The sequence below is a fragment of the Struthio camelus genome, chromosome 2, assembly GCF_040807025.1.
Source record: "Struthio camelus isolate bStrCam1 chromosome 2, bStrCam1.hap1, whole genome shotgun sequence".
NCBI lineage: Eukaryota > Metazoa > Chordata > Aves > Struthioniformes > Struthionidae > Struthio > Struthio camelus.
The window spans coordinates 172,727,769-172,744,481 of NC_090943.1; the positions used below are offsets into that span (position 1 = coordinate 172,727,769).

At 44.3% G+C, this 16,713-nt stretch overlaps 1 protein-coding gene across 4 annotated transcripts in view; it reads right to left on the reverse strand.

Moving 5' to 3' along the window:
- The window catches only part of HSF1 (heat shock transcription factor 1), a 76,625-nt gene that overhangs the window by 45,791 nt on the left and 14,121 nt on the right, over positions 1-16,713 (reverse strand). For all 4 annotated transcript variants that reach the window (XM_068933588.1, XM_068933587.1, XM_068933586.1 and 1 more), the window contains exons 2-4: positions 9,172-9,280; positions 2,532-2,668; positions 481-605 (exon numbers count right to left, since the gene is read on the reverse strand). In XM_068933588.1, coding sequence (XP_068789689.1) covers positions 481-605; positions 2,532-2,668; positions 9,172-9,280 — 371 coding nt within the window. The remainder of the gene's footprint in view (positions 1-480; positions 606-2,531; positions 2,669-9,171; positions 9,281-16,713) is intronic.

Sequence of the window (16,713 nt, forward strand, 5' to 3'; positions counted from 1 at the left end):
TTGAATTCCCTGGTGCAGCATAAGACAAGGACAGATATGTTTTGTTGGAGGAACAAAAAATCACAAAGGAAAAATCCAGCACCACACAGAGTTTGAAATTTCAGATTACTACCCCCACGGCAGAGAAGCAGGTTTCTGAAGTCCTCACAACCATTCCAACTGGTACCTCAAAGCAGAGCTGGATTCCAAAGAAGCTTTACACTGTGTTTGGGATTGCAAGTCTGGCCACCATGATACCATGGCCTTTAATGGGTTCTGAGGTGTTCCAAAGGTCCCTCCACCACCCCCCCTCTTTCCCTAAGCAGAAAGCCTCTTAAAACCCAGATAAGGCTCCTGAGAGAACTGGCTGCTAGGAACAGAGAGCAAGCTGCAGCAGCTAGCCTTCTCTGAGATGAAGTCTTAAAAATAACGCGTTCAGGAAAGAAATCAAACTGAGCACACTCTCCTGCATTTTCTGTCATCCCCTCCCCACATACATACTGCTTCATGGCTATCAGCTTGGAGTCCATGCTCTCCTGCTTTCCTTTCATCACCTGGATGTCAGTCAGTAACTTGGTTACATTGTCTTGACGAACCTTTATATCCTCATTCTTTATACTGGATACCTGGAGACAGAAAGGAAGAGGTCAGTGATGCTTTCTTCCTACAAAATGGTTATTTAAGTATCAAAGTTGGTATCGCAAATAATCCATCGCCCTTCTCTGGATCAACTGCCACATTCACACCTGATTCCAAGTATCAAGGGACTAAACCCAGCTATCTACAACATAGGCTTTCCACGAGCATATTGCTATCTGCAAACATCAACTTCTGCTGCAGCCCTTAAAAAAAAATTTTTTTTTGGGGGGGGGGGGGGGGGGGAACAGAAATACAGTGCTCAAGTAAAACTGAACACCCGCACAAGAGCTGTTTGCCTAGTGCTAACCTTCAGATAGGCACTGGACCAAGACATACCTATGTATAAGAATAACAATCCTGAACCCTAAAACTTAGCATCCACAAAGACCTGAGAGCGTATTTACACTGCAGATATGGAACAAACATTCTTTTCAAACACTTTCAAAAGTCTCTGCTGCATGCAGTGAACTGAATATTGGTCTCAGCAATTAAGAACAGACACTAGTTGATCTGAGAAAGAAAACAGGAGAAAAAGGGCAGATGAGCTCACTGCAGCACAGAAAGCAGACTTGCTCAGGCAAAGGCCAGCAGGTAGAATGGTAAGCCTCTTCCAGAAATTACTGGGCAGCAGGCAGAGCTGCTCATCATTTCCACTACAAGTGCTAAAGCAGCTGAGGAAAAGATTCTGAGTAGATGATTTTATTTTTCTGATAACATACTCATCAGAAATGACACCTAAGCATGTTTCACAAGCGCCATACCATGTGAGAACTCTATGAATCTGCCAACCATTACAGGGGTTAACACATCTCACCTACTTGATAGCAGCTTCTCTCCACTTTACTTGCCAGCAGCTCATCTATCTTTAAGATCTCTACTTCACATCCTTCTAACACGTTTGCCCACTGTGCAAATGTCTAGAGGAACTAAAGGCCTCAGTGAAAATGGCACTTACAGTTATTTGAGAGCACCCTGCGACAGAGAAGCGTGAGTTGTTCTCTACACACTGCTCTAAATAATATTTGGAAATAAATAATTAAAACATGTTTTTCCAATCTGCACTTCAAGACCAATAAATTAGCCCCAAAAGTGTATAAGCGTTTTTGGAACTCCTGATATCAACTGTTGCTATACCTTGTCTTCAGAACATGGACTGCAATTCTGTATTTCAAGAAACGGGGGCAGTTGTAAAGCACATCCATACATTTAAAGGGAAAATGCATAAGTTTACATTTGGGATACTCAAAAGGCTAACACATTTAAAACATTTCAGGTACCTTGACCTTCGTCTTCTGCCTCCCACTACCACAGCTAACATATCTTCACACCTCTGTGCGTGTACACACTGCATGTGCATATTTCTCATTCATTAAAACATTTTAAGTAAAGACTGCAGTGCAATCAGTGATCACGCTCCCTCTGCCCCTCTTACTGAAAAGTACAATTGCTTTTCAATCCCTCCAGGAGACACAGCACACTTTCCTCTATCAAGCCAAACTGGTCCAGAAAAAAAGGAAAAATTTGAAGACGAAACCAGCTCTTATTTACTGACTCCCACAGACCATTTGGTTTGAAAGGCCAGAATGCCAGTTCTTCTCTTTCGGGAGCGTAGGAGAGAGCAGAAGTCCCAAGCAGCACCGTAACGAACCTAATGTTGGAAGCACTGAGAGAAAAATCCACTAACAAAAAGGACTGGTACCGAGAATCTGAAGCCAGCTGGTTAGCAGGACAGCGCTGCAGCTTATACCTGTGCGAGAAGGTAGAGCCAGCAAGAAGAGCCGCTGGCAGGACACAAGAACCATGATGCCAGCATCCATCAACCCTTAAAGCACATTGATGCTTTTCTGACTAATTCTCCATTTGTAAACAGTTTACGTAGAGTTCATCCTGAAATATTTGTTGCATAAACTTACGCTGGTTACTTTTCTCTTGATATTCTCCAGGAGATGTTCCTGGCCTCGGATGAAGTATGGGTGCTGGAATTCAGTATCATCTTTCTCTGGCTTCACCAATCCTCCCTGCTCAATGTGGACAACCTTTCGAAAGCCATCTGAAAGTCAAAGGGTAGATAATCGGAGAAGAACTTAGCAAGCTAAACACGAACTTGAGAAAGTAAAAGCAAGCACAAATTATCCTTGTTTGCTTAAAGACACAGTTCTCTGTCAGTGTAATACCCCCTTCTAACAAATCTCATCCTGAAAATGGTGCATGGAATGAGAAACCTTTCCTTCAATTGACAGATATTCCAACACAGGCCTGGTGCTATTCCTCTTTATGTGGCTTGAACAGCAAGTGGTATGTGTCCTCCACAGTCACCCCATCCTTCCCTTCTGCTCTGTTTCTTTCCAGAAGGGCCGAGGCAGACCACGCGGCTCCCTGCCTTCAGCTACAGCCTGGAAAAAACAGACACCTGAAAAGAGATGCAGACACCTGCATCCTGGAATCATTTCGCAAAACTCCTTTTGCTGCTCTTGCAAGACTAACTTTTGCATGTTTGGCTGATAGCACAGGTCAGCAAGAAGAAAGGCTCAAATTACTTAAAACAAGAGCCTCAGACTAATCCTGCTGTTTTCCAATGTAAGTCCCTCATTCATTGGAAACTTCACTGTTATGTGGCGTCTGAGAGTAAACAGTATCTTAACTTACCTTTTCAACACAACGCAGGATAACAAAAGATTTATTTCAGCAAAACATTTTTTTTCAAGACCACCACCAAAGAGACAGCCGTTTAGCAAACACCCCATGCGTTCCCAGGGGACTTGCTTTCCTTATTCAGGGAATAAAGTCGCCTCTAAGAGCAATGTGCTCAGCAATATACATGATGCAGATAAAGAAGCACTGCCTATCATCTCACATACTTTTGAGACAAAACCCTAGAAGCGTTTATCAGCACGCAACAGGAGATGAGCATGACTGCATTTAATTGAACTTACGTAAGAAAATAACTACCAGAGCTTGAACTCATCCAAGACTTATCCAGTCTGCTGCTATTCCTCTATTCAAAATAAGCAGTTAGAAATGTGCTTCATATTTCATGAAAAGAGATGGCACTTCCAGAGCTCAGTTTTTGTAACGCGATGTTGATCACTGTCTACAGCGGTGAATATGCCTTCTTCTGATATCGCTTATTATCCTAGTGCTTGTTTCAACTTCCAAATGCCTCTTAGGCTCAGCGCGAGGCACAGAAACGCTCCCGCTCCCCAGCTGGAGGACCCGGGCAGACGGAGGGCAAGCAGCGTGGCCGCGGCCCGCAGAAAGCTGCCCCGGAGCGCGAACCCGAACTCACGCCTCCCAAGCCCCTCAGGCCTCCATTTCAGTGCGTTAACGCCTTCTTCTCGCACTAGCGCATGCCGCCTCACCCTACAAGTGCGTGGTGCAGGCTGCTGTACCTGGCACTCTTGCAGTGAATCTGCATTCTAGGCTCTGAAGGAACCCTAATCCTTAACCTGAAAACAAGGAGAAAATTTCTTATGGTAAAGCAGACACCAAGGCACAGAAGATAAACGACTTCCCAAAGGCTTCAGAGCAGGCCGTAGCAGGAGGATTAGAATTCAAGGGCGCTGATAACTACTACGCTTCTTGCCACAGCCCAAACTGCCTGACCTGACCGCCGGCTTCTGCCTAAGCAGACACGCACTTTCAGCGCAAGGCTGAACCACCGACTTTGCTCCTGCGCAGCAGGCACGGCACCAGCTCAGAGAATCGCCTGCCTTGGAGGCTTGTGCCAGTGAAAGCAAGCTGCCCTCCAGACCCGTCCTCCCAAAGGGGCTGTACAGCACTCCGAAGGCAGAACCGACTTCCCCCACCACTCTCTGAAACGGGGTTAGCAGTCTTGAAGCAGACATTCAAGTTAACCGACTCACTAAAGCCAGAACTGGGTGTTGATGGTCTACTCCCCCTTAAGAAATATAAATCCAGATCAGTTCTCTCCTCCTAATGTGCGTGATACAGACAGAGTCTGCCATTAAGAACATCCTGGCTCCGCGCAGGTCCTTGCAACTGCCGTGCTAAGCATCGCTTCCGCTCGCCGTGGAGCGACGCGGCCTCCTGGCGCGACGGTGACAGTGCAGTTCTGCTCCCTGGGGAAGGCAGAGAAACGACACGCTGAAAAGTGCCTTCCGAGCAGTTCAGGCAGAAGTCAGGCACCAAAATCTTCAGATGTACTTAAAACACCTAAGAGCCACTCAAGAAGCGTAGTGCATCAAAGTATTTTGGGGGCTCAGCAATTCTGTAAACCACTAGGATAAATCAAGAGCGTTATTTAAGTTTGTCAGACCACAGCTGTGGTTGGGGGGGGGGGGAAGCTTCCTGCACTTGCAGAGAGTAAGTGACTTAGAGAAATTACACATTATTGTAGTGATATTAGCCAGTTTTCAGTTATTCAAGTGATCCTTAAAAACTAAAGGCCCTGGTCATGAACCACAGAATGTGCCCCACAGCTATTCAAAGAGCCAGTGTTGAAAGGTAATGAAAATGTCATCCTTTCTAATAACATTGGAATGCTCTCTAAAGCCCACATCTGGAGCATTAAAGCTAATCCCTGATATAACCTCCACGTGAGAGGTGTATGAAAGGCATCCTTTATGTTGCTGCCTATCACAAGAACTTGCAGCCAAAATGTAAATATGGATATGTGTGCACCGAGAGGAAGCTGAGCAGACTGTCATGAAGCAACGTCTCTGGGATAATCCCAGAACGTTCCTGCTCGCTGGCAGGAAAGAGCAGTCACAAATACACCGATCAATCTTGCAGCATTTACACAGTCAGTCACTTCTCGATTTCCTTGCATACCTGAAGAGCAAGAGGAGGATTAAGCAGTGTAAGTTGGGAAAACCAGAGGGGGAAGAGAAGGAGAATATTGCTTGGTTAGTAGAGGACATGGAACTAGTAACGCAGGAACACTAAGATATTCGGTCAGAACAGCAAAAAGTAATTTTCCAATTTCCAACAGTCCTCCATTCCTGTCCTGAAAGCACCCAATCTGTACCACCAACACCCGACTCAGTCTGCTAGTACAGCAACTAGAACAGGAGCAGAGGCGTCCCTGGGTAACGTCTACATATGGGGTCACAGCAGACCACATTTTTCGCCTGTGGGCGCATAAAGAAAGATGGCCAAACCTCAGCACATCCCAAAAAACGCCAGTTTGGAGAATTTCATAACCCTTACTCAGGTGTTGCGCAGGAATAGTGTAACTGGATTTACAGCCCGAGCGCTAGCTCTGGATTTACAGCCCGAGCGCTAGCTCGGGGGCACTCTTCATGTTATTACTGTGGAACTACCTCCGACCGGGCTGGTCATCCAACCAGGATAACTAACTTCAAACTTCACTGTGAACAGGCAACATAAAAACATACAACTAAGCTAAACACACAGTTATTTCAGAAAACTGCAGCAATAAGTGCACAGCTGTACTAGAAACAAGCAAATCCCAATAAGCTGAGCACAGACAATCAGGTGCCATCTCAGTACCTTTTTCTTCAGCAAGCTCTGTTCTTCAAGCAAACAGGACAAAGAGGGGACAAATTCCGACTTTACTTTTAATACCGGGCACATTCATGCCTTAATAGCACTCAACTACAAAATAAATTGAAATCCTCAAACTGCCACCAATCATGAGCTACGAAGTCCCTTACATAATTGAAGTAAATTTAAGCCTCTGCAACACAGACTGGAAAGAACAGAATTGATATTAAAATACAGATTAAGCTTAGAGGAAAAAAATAACACCTGAAAAGAGGAGAAGTTAACATTTATTCATTTTCTAGTGCAAGAAACTCCAACAGGCAACTTTTCTGTTGCTTGCTGTATGGGAAATCTAGCTTTTTGCCGTCACAACACTGCATCACGCTATGATGATAGTGTAAGAGAACATGCAAGAACGATCCAAAAATTTGGGTAAAGGTAGGAATTTTGTGAGGAGAATCAGATTCTTGAGGTCTTCCAAAAGATCTCAATTCAAGCTTCTAACGTGTTTTTTTTTTTTCTTCCCAGAAATACTGAACCACTCAGGAAAGCTGCTGTCAGAAAGAAATTTTACTTGTCTTTTAACTTGATCTTGGACATTTATTACATGCCTTCCCCTCCGCTGCCCCCAAAGGAAAACCTTATCACTCAGATGTGCTTTTGTCTGTTCTAATCTAATTCTGTTCCAGCTCTTCTACCCTTGCTATTGAAAGGAGGAGCTGACACCCAGATGATTGTTATTCCCCTTGCCCTTCCCTGACCTTTTAACATTACACACACAGCGAGACGGAACAGCCCAGACAGCTTGCTTTCTTCTTCGTCTTCCCTAGTTACAACAGCGTAAGTTGGAGAGGCAGCCCTTGCCTTATTTTACAAGCTAAGGCTTAGGCTGATGCTATTCCAAAGCGTTCCAGGATATGCAAGTACTAAAGGCACCTGTGGCCATGTGCTTTAGAGAAGTATCATCCCCCTCCAATCCAAGTCAGATAGGGTGACAGGACAGACAAGAGAAGTGCAGCTGGAAAGGTCATTGGACTTGAGCAGGGAAGCAAAGCTGCTGAAGAAACCTGTCCTCCTGCAGACTAACCTCCCACCCCGCTGCCTGGCTGCCAGCAGAAGGCAGCAGCTGAGCCCTGCTACCTGCCAGACAAAAGCTTTCTCTCCTGTCCTATGGCGGGGAGGGGAAGCAAGAATCGTGAAAAATCACAGATAACCTACACTGTGTACATGTTTGGCTGTCAAGTGTCTGATGACATGCCACTAGCCCTATGACATTCTTGTTCCCCTGGCAGGCGTTGGTATTTTGGGCGTACCTCTCCTGAAGTGTGATGTGGAGTGGAATATTCCCTAATTCTCTAGGAACTTTTGATCCTTCTCAGATAACAATGCAAAAGCAAGTGCCACTTTTTGCACGCACATGTGTGCATAAGTACCAACTAAAAAGAAGAAAAAAGAAAAAAAGACAGGTAGGCTCATTAAACCAATTTAATTTTCTTCTATGACAGGCTAGCAAGCTTTATCACTAGAAAAGCAGCAGACATCTCAATCAAGCCATGACATTCTCAAACCATGGAAATCACTGCGATGAAACTGATATAAAGTGTGGAAAACCAACAGGAAAGCCTTATTTAGGGAGCAGTTATCAAAAGACATCGTAGTGTTGAGTATAGGAGTGTGGGCCCAGTACTATTTCGTATTTTCATTAATGGCATGAAGGATTGAAAAGAATATGTTTGCCAAACCGGCTGATGAAACACAGCTGGGAAGAGCTGCAAATATGTTGAAGGTCAGGACTGCCATTTATAATGATTATGACAAATTGAATGAAATTCACTCCTGACAAGTACAAGATACAATTCTGAGGCAGGAATAAAACTGAACAAACAGAGAGAGAAAACTAATGGGTAGTCAGTAGCTAAATACAAGAGGAACTGAGGCCTGTAGTTGATTATGGGCTGAACATGAAAGTCAATATCATACTACTGAGAAAAAGGCCAATGCCATAACGGGATGTATACACAGGAGCATCACCGTCAAGACAAAGTACCTTTTTGGTTCTCTTCAGCGATATAGCCAATGTTGGGCACTGCACTTCAACAAAGGGATGGAACAAAAAGACAGTTCAGAAGGGAATGCAAATGATTAAAGGCCGGCAAACAACCTACAAGATTGGAAACAAAAAAGCAGGCTGTTTAGTCTGAGAAGAAAAGACTGAGTAGAGGTATTAAGCCTTCAAAGACAGAAAGGCTGATGCAAACGGAAAAGGAATGAATCTCTTTCCTACATCTGCAGCAGACAGGAAAGAAGTCAAGGGTTGAAACTGTAGCAGGGGAGGTTTGGGTTAGACATCAGCCATCTACTCTTGTGCTTCACTACCCTGAGCACTAAAGCACTTCTTGAGGAACTTACGGAATCTTTGTTATTGGAGGCTTTGAAAAGACAGGTTAGACGCACAGCCATCAGGAACCACACAGCTGAACCCGGGAACACACATAGCTGATCCCGTCCCGAAGCAGAGGACTGGACTAAATGATCGGTGAGATTCCTCCAGCCCTATTCTGCTCTGATTTTACGGAAAGAAAATTAAAATAACTGCTAGTTTTGAAGAACAAGCTCAGTCAATGCCTGCTTTAAATGGTTCTGGCAGCAACACCCCCTAAAGAAAGTGATAAGAAGATTAACAAGCTGTCATATATGGTGCATTCTGTCTAGCTGGAAGCATGCCAGATGAGTTCCTCCTTCATTACACAGTGTGCACACAGTAAAGAGTGCCGTCTCAAATGTCGATTGTAGGTGAACACAAGGAAAGCATTCAGAACTCTTGCTCTAATAATCAAGGACTATCAAGATAAAAGAAGTCTGTATGAGTCTAAAGCAGGCGATCACTTTGTTAGAAGTTGTTGTTCCCTTCAGTAGGGGCCAACCTTAAAACTACTACTTGATCCCCAAAAATCTGAACAACTGCAAAGCTAGCAAATACTCCCAAGTCAAATCAAATTTCCCCTGCATTACACCTGGGCAGAAGAACGGAACCTTATTTCAGGACAACCTTTACTTTGCACTTTGAGCTGCCCAGAAGATACTTACACATATTGAGCTGCCGTACAAAGCTGGCCATGTTGTTATGTTTGAAGTACTTTGGAAGCACCTCCTTGGCAAATTGGCCTTGGTCAAACACATGGAAGCTGTTTCCACTCTGTCAAAAAACAAAACAAAACATTATAAATTCCCATTACACAACAGGAGGGAAGCTCATCCACCCTTTCATTTCACAAATGTAAATTCTATGTTACCATGAGCGAGAGTAGTAAAGATCTGATCTCTCAGAGTCCCTTAGCTATACAGCTAAAACTGTAGTTCAGTAGCTTTTTTGTTACCATTTGACCAATGCAAGCTCCCATGAATACAGTTCAGAGTGGCCTAAACTACACAACTCAACTCCTGATCAAGTTATCGCACTTCAGTACGTCCCTGTGCATCAGCTGATGCAGGATTGGCGTCCACTTGGGCAGGAAGTTAAGCAGGCTACCAAGATTAAGCCTCAGTTTGCACAACCGCAAATGCATTAATTCCACAACTTGTCCCAATTAACTTGTTTTCATATCTACAGCAACAGTCAAAGCTCTTCCAAGTGTATTAAAGAACCAGGCTAGTCTGACTTTCAACTTCAACATCTGCAAACAAATTAAAACAATTCTGTATCCTGCCAATCTCAGACAGCTTGACATGCTCATACAGCACAGGCAGCACTAGCTGGAAATGGAGACCTTGCATGATACAAAGCAAGACTTATCAGGAAAACAAGACAAAAAAGGTCCAGAGTGGCTGAAAGCAACACACACTGCTCCTGGCAGACCAAGAGAACACCGACTAACAAGTTGTTATTTCTCACTGCCGTTGATATAACTTTTCTTCATGTTGCTTTAAAAAGAAAGAACAGGTTAAGAGACATCAGGAAGTATTCCTGCACCTCCTAAACCCTGAGGCAGTTCTGTTACTGAATTTTGGAAAACAATTTATTGCCAATAGGAACCTTAATGCCAGAAATAACTAGCAGTCCACTAAGATAACATTCCAGACATTGAGCTCTCAAGTTTGCAGTGCCATTTTTTCCAAGTCTGATTTCCATTACCTTTCTAAACAGGAATCATAGCGTCAACAAAAGCATCTGCAAAACGGCAGAAGAATGGATTTTCGTTCTGGCCAAGTGGCACAAGAACTCTGAATGCATTTCACAACGTGGATTTTCTTTCATGACAAAGTTCCACTTCTGATCCACCTTCCTGCTAATGTCGCTCCACATACCAACAGCACATGGGGCTGGCAGCGGCATCAGAAGAGAACCAAGCCAGACAAGATACCGACAAGTCATTACACGGCCACAAAGTAATCAGACTTTTTACTTCAAAAGAAGCGGTGCAGGGCCAGATCAGACCACCCACACAAACACCCGGGGAGAACGCGTGCAGAGCTCCAAAGTCCTGTTCCAGTCAGAAAAGTGACTAAATGAAAAGAGCTTCACAACCAGGGGCTGCTACTTCGATATTAAATTAGGTCACGCTGTTCAGGACGATATTTCCTGGCAGGCAGCGCTGGCGCACAAGCTCCAGAAGAGCCCCCTTGCGGCTCACCGGGCTAAGCAACAAAACCAACCCGAAACCAAGAGCACCCTGCAAACTTCTCCCTCCTGGACCAGTGCTACAGCTAGCCCCAGGAGTCTCCAAGTCCCAGCATCCACCTCCAGTGGAAAGAAGAGGCCAAGGTCTTCTGAACAGACTTAAGAGTAGCAGACTGAATATCCATAAGATTTGATTTTCAGACAGGCATGTCTTAATTTAAAGTTACTGGGCAAATTCAATGTAGCCTTATTCCTAAAGAATTAAGGCCAAAAAAAAAAAAAAAAACCCTACAAGTTAAAGAGTTTTATTAAAAGTTGGCAGCTTGGGCTTTTTCATCCTAATGGTTTCCTTGGAGTAAGGTTGAGTATTTGTTTTCGTTAAGGTCCTTCACTCCTTATCCAATGCTTAAGAGTACTCCGAGCTGATTCTAGCAGAATAAAAATGCTTTAGAAAGAGGGATATAAAGGAAGGAAGCGCACACTATTCTATCTCCCTAAAGATGGCAGTCCCCTTAAAAAAAAAAAAAAAATCTTTGCATCCCATTCCAAGTTGGGTTTTGTTGGTTGGAGTTTCTCTACTCAGAAGTTCTTGGTGTTTTTCCCCTAAGGTAACAAGGTTTGCTAGCTGCCATCATCACCACGTACTCCATGGTGCTACAGCCATGGTGCTGTACTCGGGCCCCGTTCAAAATACTCAGCTCTCTATATTTCCGCCCAGATCCCCAAACCTGCCTTCCCCAGATAACTCAGCTCCTGATCAGCTCTGCGTGATCTTCCCAGGTTTAGCTATTCCATGGGGAGTCTAGGCAGGCCACAAAGAAGCATAACAGATTTTTTCTTTTATTTTCATAGAAGGATGGCTATTATGTCCATCAACTTCAAGGAGTTTTACCCAAATCTCAGCAAAGTAACTGCATCTTCAAAGGAAGGGCCAAGAACAAGGAACTGAAGACAGGCTCCTAAGCCATACATCCAACACAAGCACCACACTGGTGAATTTCCTTCATAAGTTTATTAGAGATACATCCTAAATTATACATATATTTTCTTTCTGCAATTATTAGAAATATACTCATTTCTAAACTGTTTAGGGCCAGCTTACATTCATTTTCCTGTATTCACACCAACTACCCTTCTGCTTAACCAGTTCTTCTCCCTTCCTGAGGTTCACTCCAGTTTACTTACAGACATAAGAAATAGCATAGCAAAAGAAAAGAAGCTGAGGAGCAATGTAAAAGTCTCTTCTCATTAGATCAGTTCTTCAATCTCCTCATCCAACTAACACACTTCCACTGAATCCGTCATGATCGCTGCATAGAGGACTGATCGTCACTTCAAATAAGACCATCGCAGTACCTTGAATGACGGCCCTTGGTGTTTCCAGAGGAGGCAGTGAAGCACCCACGTTATCATTCCTGGTGACGTTTGATGGCTGCAGCTTATTAACAGCTTATAGTCATTCTGTGATCAAGACATGCCTCTAGATCATGCTGGTATGTCGTTTCCAACTGACAAGTTCCCCCTTCCTAAGGAATCATACTTCCTATTTCCTTTCTCCTCAATTTCTGAACCAACAGCCAATTTCAGCCAAGTCTGAGGAAAAAAAGAGGCCTCCAGGGTATTGAGTTCCAAAAAGTTTTATTAAAAACATGTTGATGACTAAATAAGAGAGACAGATCTAAATCAATGCCTCCACTGAAAGGCATTTCTAGCTTCGTTTGTTATGCAGCACGAGGCCCTCGGCTGCCACCGGCATGTACACTGTGCCCAACACACAGCTGCCACTGCTCAGAGCAGCTCAGTGCATGCTGCTACGAAGGGGGAGAAGACACGGGCGTAAGCTGGAAGCGGGGGAAATCTGCAGTATGTAAGAAGTTTACAGGGAACAACCCTTAACTAAGTTGCCTGTAAGTGACAGGATTATTTCTACAGTTAGGACTGAAACCAGCCCTGCATATGCACTACCAAAACCCTGCCTCATTTCTATTATTCCAGTTCTCAAGGTCATCTGGTTTCTTCTGCATGGCATCCCAGATCTTTGCTGTATTAACAAAAGACAATTGTGTTCTGTGAAAATTTTCTCAACATACTTTTTGTGCCAAGGTCGTTAAAAAAAAAAAAAAACAACAGCATTTAAAAAGACTGCTCCAAGATTGATCTTTGAACAGCTCTGCATTGACCTCTGGAGACTGGAGCTACCCTCTGAAAACTACCTGTTGTTTCTCCATAAGCCAGTCCCTCCCCCACAAGTCTTATACTAATCCTCATCTTCTCCAGTTTCACTTATGATTTCCTATGTGGCAGAGTATCAAATGCTTTACAGACGCCCAGATACATGAGATCTGCCCCAATTACTTCATCTAGAAAAGGATTTCATATCCAGAGTAGGAGAGATCAGTTGGTACAATCAATTTTTGGTAAATCTACGTTGCATTTTATCCCGTTTTCCATTTACTTCTATGGCTTTAGTTATTCTCCCCTTCAAAATTTTTTTCCAAAGCACTTCAAACTATCAGACTAGTTAGCCACTAATGTTCCTCTAAGAAATAAAGAGGTTAAGCATCCTTCTTGGGGTGACTATCTACTGTGGTGGAGGGAGGCCCTGTTGCAAGTCCCAGTTCTCCCTCACTCTATTATGGGATACAAATACAAAAATCTTAGCCCCTTGGACCATCAGAAATCTCTCCAAAAGCCGAAGCTTGGCTTTTTGATGTCTCCGTGGTGCCCAGCAACAGGACAAGAGGCAATGGGCAGAAACTGAACCACAGGAAGTTCCATCTGAACCTGAGGAAAAACTTCTTCGCTGTGAGGGTGACAGAGCATTGGAACAGGTTGCCCAGAGAGGTAGTGGAGTCTCCTTCGCTGGAGATATTCAAAACCCGTCTGGATGTGATCCTGGGCAATATGCTCTAGGTGACCCTGCTTGAGCAGGGAGGTTGGACTAGATGATCTCCAGAGGTCCCTACCAACCTAAATGATTCTGTGATTCTGTCTGTTCTCTCTGCCTTTTGGAGCCATACTCTATGTTGATGAGGCGACTCAATGGGACAGTGCAGTGGGTAAACTGTTTGCCAGCATTTACCAGGGTTGTTGAAACAGGGGAAAAAACGCAGGCAGGCAAGCACACCTCTCTTCAGAAGACAGCGTAAAATTTATGACGGTAAGGGAAATAAAGCCTTATCCTGCTTAACTTGCTCTACTTTTATCCCACCGTGTTCTAAGTCTAGTTCAGACAGAGCACCAAACATTTCAGCACGTATCAGGCTGCTCTGTTAAAAGCCTAAGCTCTCCCTAAGAGGGGGACAGCATGAAGTCAAAATGACTCATGTAACACTAGACATCTCAAACGCGTTGGCCAATACCACACTGCACTCCTCGTCTAGACGGGCTCTGACCACCCACGGCATACTTCGGCACCCAAGAGAACTCCACATCTGCACTGGCATCCTTTCTCCCCTTCCCACTGCTCTTCCCATTCTTCTCCTGCAAATACTAGCAGGCTTGAGACATCATTTATCCTTGCGGTAAATAATAGGAGGAGGCCCCAAAAGGATTTTTTGAAGGATTTTTTGGTGGAAAACAGTCAGTTGAGTTTGTCTTAGGCTTGGTGTAAAACGGTCTCCTTGCTAGTCTGGACGATGCTCAAAAGCCACTGCACGCTATGTACTTCTCTCTCTCGGCTGTCTACATATGCCCTGAAGCAGAGCTTTCACAGAAACCCTCAGTAACTTTTTCAGAATTAAGTATATGGAAAGGATCCTGTATTCAGCAAATGTCTTTTCCCCGGGTTTATAGAAGTGAGAGTAGTTCTATAATGCAATAAGCTTCTTAAGCACTTTTCTTAGCCAGTTCTTGACGGCATTGAACACCTGAGTTAAGGGGAGAAAAATACAGAGCTGGACTGAGGATAAAAGCTGCAAGTCTTTTCACACACAGATACTAGTAGAACTATGAGTCTGAAAACATTAAAGCTGTTCACAGGATAAAACTTCTTTGCACTCCTCCTTTCAGAAGTACCGTGATTCTTTGGCCCCAGAACTGCATAAAACTCTCTCAGCCCCTCCAAGCCCTGATACAGTATTAGAGTTTAAAATCTTAGACTGAAATTTTGCACTGTACCTTCTGCTCCTTACCCCAGGGCATGCTCCTGGCTATCTACAATGACAAACTGAATGTCCAACATAAATCTTATGGCCTGCCTATTCTTGCCATGTCTTTCAGAATAGTTAGGTTTTGGAGTCGATCAAGGATGGTCAGGCACCGTTTCACTGCCAGAGCAGCTGAGAGCTTTCAAAACTGTGATCCATCCAAAAGCCAGCCCTGAAAAAGCTATCAGCTCCTCCAACTGATGATCCTAAGGATCTGCTTCTGCCTTTCCATCCTCCACACTGTATACTAAACTTGCAAAAAAAAAAAAAAAAAATATATATATATTATCCTCTATACTTAAATACTGGCAGGCACCTCCTGCCTCCAGCAAATTTGGGAAAAACTTTGCTATCTGTCATGCTGCTAAGCCATCACACTTCCCAGTCCGTCAGATAACGGGCCAGAAATAACGTAGGCTAATAGTTCTCTATCTGAACTAGCAATGAGGAGGCAGGGCCCAATGCAAAACTCTAAAGAGCTGGCAAAGTGATTTTAAATATTCATTGTTTCTCTTTAATGCACTGCTGAACACAAAATATTTTTCAAAAATAATAAAAAATGAGAGAAAGTTGAAGGAAAAAAAAGGCTACAATCAATCACCCAGGTGAGCAGGAAGCTTTAATAACCACGAACTGGCCAACACCAAGCTGGCTTTAGCGCAGAGCACTGCAGAGTCAAGGTCACCTACCACTGTATAGAGACAGAAAGAAAATCGCATTTCTAAAGTACAGCTTAGGAACCTATATATACTTGGATTTTTCACTTTGCAAGAGTCAAAAGTCTGTGAAACAAGCGGGAAAATCCAGCAGATATTGACTTTAGAGCAACAAATAAAAGGTTCAGTACTACTTCCTATCGTTTGACATGCCTGCAAAATAATGCCAACAGACCTATTTTAAAAACTGAAATACGATCACTGTAGTGCAAACGTCACTAAATAGTGAAGTCATTCAGACGGGAGGGTCAACAGCAAAATCATGACTTAGCATAAAAACCTAAACAATTTTACCGAAGTTTTATTAAGTCACACCAGAAAATAAGATCCATACAAAACAAAAGCTGATCAGCTACAGCAGTTATTCAAAAAAAAGTTCACATTGACTTTTAAAAACTTTAACATTTGTGAGAACAGCATGCGATTCCACATTTCTCAACTTCCAGTTTAAATCCGACCATTGGAATTATAAAGACCTTTGTATCTATCATCTGAGCTATTTAATAAAAATCAGATTGGGAACTTTCCGACCCCATCACCGTTGGCAGTACGATTAACCCATAATATTCTCCTATGTCCCAGCAAGGAAGATCAACCAGTTGTTCCTCATACGCCTCCAGCAATAGAGAACGGGTTTGGTTAAACCTTGGAAAACCAGGAAACAGAGCAAACACGCGAGCGGCCATCTCCCGTCCCCTCCGCCTCCCCCGTTAACCACGAGGCGGGCAGCTCCGCTCTCGGCCCAGCCAGAGGGCACGGTCCGCTCGGGGGCGAGGCAGGCAGGGACCTCGCAGGCCGACGCTGCCGAAGGGGACCTGACCTCCTGGCTGCCGCCGAAGGCGCTGCCGAACCCAGGCTGCGCGGGGGGGCGCTGGGAGGTGAGGGAGAGGAGAGGGAAGGAGGAAGGAAGCAACCTCCAGCAAAAGGACCAAGTGGACTCAACAAGCCCTTTGGCTGGCCCAACAAACTACACGCCCACAGCCTCGAGGCACAACTACCAGCGGGGCAGAGCTCAAAGCGGCTCAGGAGCTTTCATCCCTTCAGGTTACGCAGGCGCCAGCTAAGCGGCTTGACCAAAGCAGAGCATTTGCGGTCCTGCACAGCAGCGCGCTCAGGGCCTGCCCAAAGCAGTTCGAGTTGACAAAAC